We start from the raw sequence: 7543 nt of genomic DNA on the forward strand, positions 1-7543 counted from the left end.
AAACACCAATATAGTATACTAACGCATATATATGGAATTTAGAAAGATGGTAACAATAACCCTGTGTACAAGACAGCAAAAGAGACACTGATGTATAGAACAGTCTTATGGACTCTGTTGCAGAGGGAGAGGGTGGGAAGATTTGGGAAAATGGCATTGAAACATGTATAATATCATGTATGAAACGAGTTGCCAGTCCAGGTTCGATGCACGATACTGGATGCTTGGGGCTAGTGCACTGGGACGACCCAGAGGGATGGTATGGGGAGGGAGGAGGGAGGAGGGTTCAGGATGGGGAACACATGTATACCTGTGGCGGATTCATTTTGATATTTGGCAAAACTAATACAATTTGTAAAGTTTAAAAATTAAATTAAAAAAAAAAAAGAATGTCCTTCATTAGTGCTCCAATTATGCAAGAAATTTGCAGAAAATCCTTTTAGGTATGATTCCAGTGACCCTAAATTATATATCTTATCAAAGACCAAATGGAACATACTCAATGAAGAGTGATCACCGTGTAATTTAATTATGTTCCTTTTCACTTTGATGTACAAAGGATTAAGTCAAATACTACCCTTGTTTGAGATGTCAGTATTCTAAATTACTGACTAAAGGTGTCACAAATTATGATTCTAAAGTATCTGAGCAAATGAAATATATTTTTATTTTGTTAGATGTTTTTAGTGAATACAATGAACACAAGCTGAGTCTTAAAAATTGATTACTTAGTTTGCATGACAATAAAAATAGAATGGTTATGGAGTTGCTAATTGTTCCCATTTATGCAGTTGTATTAAGTTGCTTTGGATCATGTCTGCACTTCATTTATCACTGTCCTACTCAAAACATTGAGATGCCAGACCTGTTTGCAAGGGCAGGGAAGGGGTGGAATGATGTACCCTCAGAATAAACGGCAGATGGAGAGAGATTTACTCTAAGTTTAGATTCTCTGCACCATTGTCCTCCTTAGCACTGGATCTTAGAAGTTGATTTGGAGTGATCTGCTCTTCAAGCTGAGTGTAGTTGTACATCTTAGCACATGTGGTGAGGCACTGTTTTTCTCAGAATAAATACATTTTGCTATATGCTAAAAGAAATGAAAAAATAGAACTCAATAAGATTGTGTCCCATAGAAGCTCAAGGTAGGTTGCAAATGAAATCACTTCCTGAACAAGCCTTGACCAATCTCCAAAAATAGGGTGCCTGACTACATTTACCACTTGAGAGGGGACAAAATCCTTTACACTTAACAGTGACCCAGTGGTCACACAAAAGTAACTCCACTTCCTTTTTAGAGATAAGATTCAAGTGCAGATTTTCTATTAACTTTCTTAGTGTGTGAATAATAGTCATTCTTTTGCCTCTTTTTTAGACCTTATGCCAATATAAATTTGATTTTCTCCAAGAAGTATGTCAGCATGAACACTTTATTCCATTATGTCTCCCCATAAGATCAGCCAACATCCCAGGTAATAAGTCCCAGACTTTTATCAGTTCCTGCAAAGGGAACACATCTGTCTGTTTGCCTTAGCTTCTTTGTTTGTATTCCTGTTTCCTCAGTCTTAGTTTTGTCTGAAATTGTCATATGGGCATTAGACCCAGGTAATCAGGTTAAAATGCACAAAATAATAGCATGTGGTAAAGAGTACAGCACTGTATTTCTCAATTTTTGTTTATGTTTTCTTTTTCATCAAAGAGAAGGCCCACAAAGCCATACAATTGGTGCTTGTAAATCAAAGAACATTAACCTCGTAACTATTGCCAGGTTATTACTGCATTAGGCAGACTGGTTAAGACAGTCAAGGGGATCAAAATCTATTTTAGTCATTTGTATTATCTGTTTACTATTTACTTCCCAAGTAGCTCAGCTAGTAAAGAATCCACCTGCAATGCAGGAGACCCCGGTTCAATTCCTGGGTCTGGAATTCACCCTGGAGAAGGGATAGTTTACTATTTATCAATAAGTAAAAGGGATTGTTTACTATTTATCAGTAGCTTAGAGACCTGGTAGTATCTTTGTAGATCTGATATTATCAATAGTAAACATAAAAACATGTTTCATAGCAAGCAGATTTCTGATAGAAGGAAAAGACAGTGCTCAAGAAGAAGGCTAAGCATTAAAATAATTCTGTTCATGACGTTCTTTCTTAAGAAAAGAAGTAAACAACCAAAGCCTTGTCTTGAAAAGCAAAGCTTTATTGAAGGGATTCACTTGTATTTTAAGACAATATATTTTAATTTTTCAGTATAAATTACACATAGTTAATGAATATGGTGTTTATCTGAGTATGTATATAGCTGAACTTTTTGTTTATTTATATTAAATTCAGATCCTTTGACACCTTCAGAATCAATACAAGAATTACATGCATCAGGTAAATGATTTTTATTTTCTATTACACTATCTCAGCATCAATAACCACTTTGTGTTTCGATAATATTGATGAGTATAGACACTTCATATTTCCAGTTTCTAGATGCTAATAGTCATATCATCTAATCAAATATATAAAAATATCATATATCATCTAATCAAAATAGTCAAAAAGTTGAGTGAGCTTTTCTTTTATCACAAATAATTAAATGCTTCCTTAGTTTGAATTTTTTTATACCCTATTCTCCAGAGTTTGAACTCTTTCTAGTTTCCCAAAGCATCAGAAATTTCCTTAGAGTGTAACCATACGTGAAATTCCCAATCATATGTAATAACATGCTTATTCAATGAAACTATCTTTATATGATATTTCTATCAATAAGCCACAGCCTGGTTCTAACCCTTCTCTCAAAATTGAGATCATTAGAATCATATCAGTTTATTTTTACCCCAGAAAAGTTCATAACTTGAAATAGTCTGGGCAAATTTTTTTCTAGGTATAAATGGGCAATTTGCAAGTTTTGTTTTATTTCTGGCTCCTCACTATTAGTATTTCGTGAAAAAATTTATTTAACCTAAGCCCTTTGATGTTAGTTTCCTGAACTTCCACATTCCCTGAACTTCTGCCTTCAGCAGTATTTTCACAGACTGGAAAAAATCGATGTGTTTACTTTACTTCTGGTCAGATATGATGTGGAGTGTTCTAATAGTTCATTATTCCTAACATGTAGTCCTGGGTCAGAAAGATCCCCAGAGTAAGAAATGGCAACCCAGCCAGTATTCTTGCTGGGAAAATCCCATGGACAGAGGAGCCTGGCAGGCTATGGTCCATGGGATTGCAAAAGAGTTGAACATGACTGAAATGACTCAGCATGCACACATGCTCTGTTTTGGATAAGAATAAACAGTATTTACTGAATGCCCCTCTTCACATTTTTCATATAAGATTGCATTGCTGAATCCCTCCTAGTAGCAATAAGGGTTTATAGTTGTTTGTTCCATTTCTCTTAATTGTAAAGTGATCATTTGACTTTCAGTAACATGATCTCTTTACCTTCCACACAAAGATATGCCTGAATATTCGGTCACGAATGAATTTTGCCGCAAACACTTCTTAATCGGAATTCTGCTCCGAGAAGTTGGCTTTGCTCTGCAAGAAGATCAAGATATCAGGCACTTGGCTTTAGCTGTCCTAAAAAACCTAATGGCTAAGCATTCATTTGATGATCGATACAGAGAACCAGTAAGTGGTCTTTCTTTCTCCCTTCCCTAAGCACCATTTAATGGTTCACTGCATTAAGTGCCTATCAAACCTACAAGTCTATCGATTTTTATGTGAATCATTTCTTTTGACTCCTTTTCTACCTAGGAAAAGCAGGCCCAGATAGCCGGTTTATACATGCCCCTCTATGGCATGCTTCTGGACAATATGCCAAGGATTTACCTGAAGGACCTGTATCCTTTTACTGTCAATACATCAAATCAGGTAAGTTTGCATAGTATTCCAAGTGTCTATTTTAATAAAGAGTTTGCCTTTTTTTATATATATTTGGCCTCGATAACCATTTTTCCCTAAATGTGAGCAAACTAAGGATTAAACAGAACAGTGCTTTTTGCTAGGTGGTATTTTGGTGGGGGGAAGCAGGCGTTTGATTTTGGTTTTTTATCTATTTTTTTATTGCAGTATAACTGCTTTACACTGTTGTGTTACTTTCCGCTGTACAGTGAAGTATATCAGCCATATGCATACATGTATTCCCTCCCTGTTAGACCTCCCTCCCACCCAAGCCTTTCATTTCACCCAGGTCACCACAGAGCCCTGGGCTCAGCTGCCTGTGTTATATATACAGCAGCCATCTAGCTATCTGTGTTGCACACGGGAGTGGACATAAGGGGCTTTCCTTGTGGCTTGGATGTACTTTCTCAGTTCTTTTCACCCTCTCCTTCCCCATCCCTCCTGTGTCCACACATCCATTCTCTACATCTGCATCTCTGTTCCCACCCTGCATATAGGTTCATCTGTACCATTTTTCTAGATTCCATATATATGCATTAATGTAGGTGTTTTGAGGTGTTTATATGGTGTCTAGAAGCTAGGAACTGTGTCTGGATTTTTTTTGACCTTGGACCAGTTACCATCTATGTAACCTTCAGTAAGCTATTCAACTTTTTCCTCTTTTATAAAGTGGAACAGAATACCTCTGTTGCAGGGTTCTTAGGAGGATTAAATGTGTAATAGAAAACATGCATCATAGAGACTGGCACATTATAAGTACCTAACATCTAGTTTTTAATAATAATATACATTTAAAAATCCATGATAATAGTGATAATCCAGTCAATGAATTTATGACACTACTTACAAATGGAATCTAAAAAATACAACAAACTAGAGAATATGACAGAAAAAAGAAGCAGACTCACAGATATAGACAACAACCTAGTGATTACCAGTAGGGCAAAGGAAGAGCCATAGGAATAGGGGTTAAGAGGTATAAGTGTTACATATAAAATTATTATAATTTTATAAGCTATAAGGATATATTGTACAACATGGGGAATGTAGCCAGTATTTTATTATAACTGTAAATGGAGGATAACCTTTAAAACTGTGAATCCCTATGTTCTATACTTATAACATATAATATTGTACATCAATTATAGTTCAATTAAAAAATTTTTTAAATCAGTGAACTTATCAATCACCATTATAGTCATTTAGTCCAGGAGTCCCCAACTGCTGGGATCTAATGCCTGATGATCTGAAGTGGAGCTGATGTAATAATAGTAGAAATAAAATGGACAATAAATGTAATATGTTTGAATCATCTCCAAACCATCCTTCCTCCCACGGTCTGTGGAAAAACTTTCTTCCACAAAACCGAAAGATGCCAAAAAGATTGGGGACCCCTGATTTAATCTATATCTGAAAAAGTTTCCACTACATTGTTTAAAAATTTAAAAATCACATAAGAAACCAAATTGTGACTAAGATTATGGTTTGACAGTATTCACTTTCATTGCCTACTTAGGCAGAAGATTTTGCAAAAATATAAAAAATCAAATCTCTTATCATCTAATTTAAAATGTAATGAAGAAAACATTTGTAGGTTTATGATGTTGAAATATGTTAATTCCCACTAATCTCTTCTGTGCTTTGAATCCAGGGGTCTAGAGACGACCTCAGTACCAACGGAGGATTCCACACCCAGTCAGCTATGAAACATGCCAACTCTGCAGACACATCATTTTCTAAAGATGTTTTAAATTCTATAGCAGGTACTTCAGACCTTCCAGACAATGGTGTTTAAGACTCATCTGTGTTTACATTGTATATCACTGTGCTTTTTACCCACTCATCCATTGTACATAATGTATGAGGCAAAGTATTCTACATTTATATAGCTAAAGAGTCTTGTTACATGTTTCTCTGAATGTCATCCAACAACTTCCTCTTCTACTTAGTGTTCATTTCTACTTGGATTAAGAAGCAGTCTACTCCGATGTCATCAAATTGTTTCATTCTGAAAACAATCTTGATGTTTTCATTGCATACAGCCTTTTAAAATATAATAGCCCTTCCACTTCAAAGATTGTTTTTAAGAACTATTTTGGAAATGTCATCTTAATTTCTTACAAACTGTCAAAAATTGAAAGCTGCTTCCTCCAAAGCATCCTTAAGAACTTTTATTAAGCATTTTAAAACAGAAACGTTCTTTAAAAAGCTTTGTAAGAAATCAAAGGAGCACGCTTTATTTCCAGTTATAATGGTCTAAATGTTCTTAAATCCTTCATACTGGCATGGCTGTTAAAATAATATTTTAAAAGTTGCACGTCTTTCATGCCGATCCCAGACTCTATTGTGTCAGGCTTTCACAATACCTGAATGATCAGCATCTTTTTGGTTCATTTTAGCGTTGTGTGTGTGCACGCCCATGCATCTCATTACCGTCTTGTGTGCTGTGGCTTGTGTTTACAGCATTTTCATCAATAGCTATTTCTACAGTAACACATGCTGATTCCAGAGCTTCGTTAGCAAGTCTTGACTCCAACCCAAGTACCACTGAGAAGAGCAGTGAGAAGACTGACAACTGTGAAAAGGTATGACTTCCCTCCCAACCTTCCCAAGCACATTACAAGTCAGCTGTCTCCTCCTCCTCAATCCTTGTTGTTTCTTTCATCCCTAGATCCCAAGACCCTTATCTTTGATAGGCTCAACTCTTCGATTTGACAAGCTAGATCAAGCAGAAACCAGGAGTCTTCTCATGTGCTTTCTGCACATTATGAAAACAATTTCGGAGGGTAAAGAGAGCTCTTTAAAATTAAATTTAAAAAAAAAAAAAGGAAAAAACTTTGAATTTCAAAGAGTCTCATGCTATTTGGTGTTTCCTTTCAGAGACTCTGATTGCCTACTGGCAAAGAGCCCCCAGTCCAGAGGTGTCTGACTTCTTCAGCATCTTGGAGTAAGTTTTAGAGTTGATTACTTAAGACTTTTTTTCTAGAACCTTCAAATGATTTTAGTATACCATTTTTCATTCTAAGTATCATATGGTGAATAATCTGTCAATAATAATGCATAAACTATCTAAAGAAAACTGTATTTGTCTTTTAGTGCACTTGGATGAACACTTTGTATAGATAAAAAGGTATGAATAATTGGAATGTGACTTGTTTTTTTCCTTTCTAGCGTCTGTCTTCAAAATTTCAGATATCTAGGGAAACGGAACATAATAAGGTAATCATTTTAAACTCCAAAAGATTAGTCTGATCTTTTGAAAAGAATCGTGAAAAGAATCATAGTCTGATCTTTTGAAAAGAGTCATATATGTGTGTGTTAGAAATCTTAAAATGCAAATAGGATTTTAAGGTTGACCTCATATTAAGTAAAGCATGTTTGATGATTACACTCCAGATTAACTTTTTTTTTTTAGTATATTGGAAGTATTTTCTTAAATATGCATCTTCTAAGTTACATTCATATGAAGACAAATTGGTTGAAAAGCTACATGAAATGTGGTTTCCTTTCAGAAATGTGTGTTTGTGCTTTTTATTCGGACAACATTAACTGTTCTTTGATCTATTATGGGTATAGTGTAATCATTAAACAATGCTTTGCTTAATGTGAAGTTTTAGTTGTTTTTTTTGTTTTTTTTTTTTTAGTTTTAA

At 35.1% G+C, this 7543-nt stretch overlaps 1 protein-coding gene across 3 annotated transcripts in view; it reads left to right on the forward strand.

The window, feature by feature from the left end:
• The window catches only part of DOCK10 (dedicator of cytokinesis 10), a 240864-nt gene that overhangs the window by 192765 nt on the left and 40556 nt on the right, over nt 1-7543 (forward strand). For 2 of the 3 annotated variants that reach the window (XM_010837053.1, XM_010837055.1), the window contains exons 30-38: nt 1376-1472; nt 2334-2378; nt 3445-3620; nt 3747-3863; nt 5545-5656; nt 6357-6478; nt 6565-6679; nt 6774-6840; nt 7065-7112. In XM_010837053.1, coding sequence (XP_010835355.1) covers nt 1376-1472; nt 2334-2378; nt 3445-3620; nt 3747-3863; nt 5545-5656; nt 6357-6478; nt 6565-6679; nt 6774-6840; nt 7065-7112 — 899 coding nt within the window. The remainder of the gene's footprint in view (nt 1-1375; nt 1473-2333; nt 2379-3444; nt 3621-3746; nt 3864-5544; nt 5657-6356; nt 6479-6564; nt 6680-6773; nt 6841-7064; nt 7113-7543) is intronic. The other variant, XM_010837054.1, reaches the window with a different exon arrangement.

This window comes from Bison bison, unplaced genomic scaffold (assembly GCF_000754665.1).
Source record: "Bison bison bison isolate TAMUID 2011002044 unplaced genomic scaffold, Bison_UMD1.0 scf7180017864068, whole genome shotgun sequence".
NCBI lineage: Eukaryota > Metazoa > Chordata > Mammalia > Artiodactyla > Bovidae > Bison > Bison bison.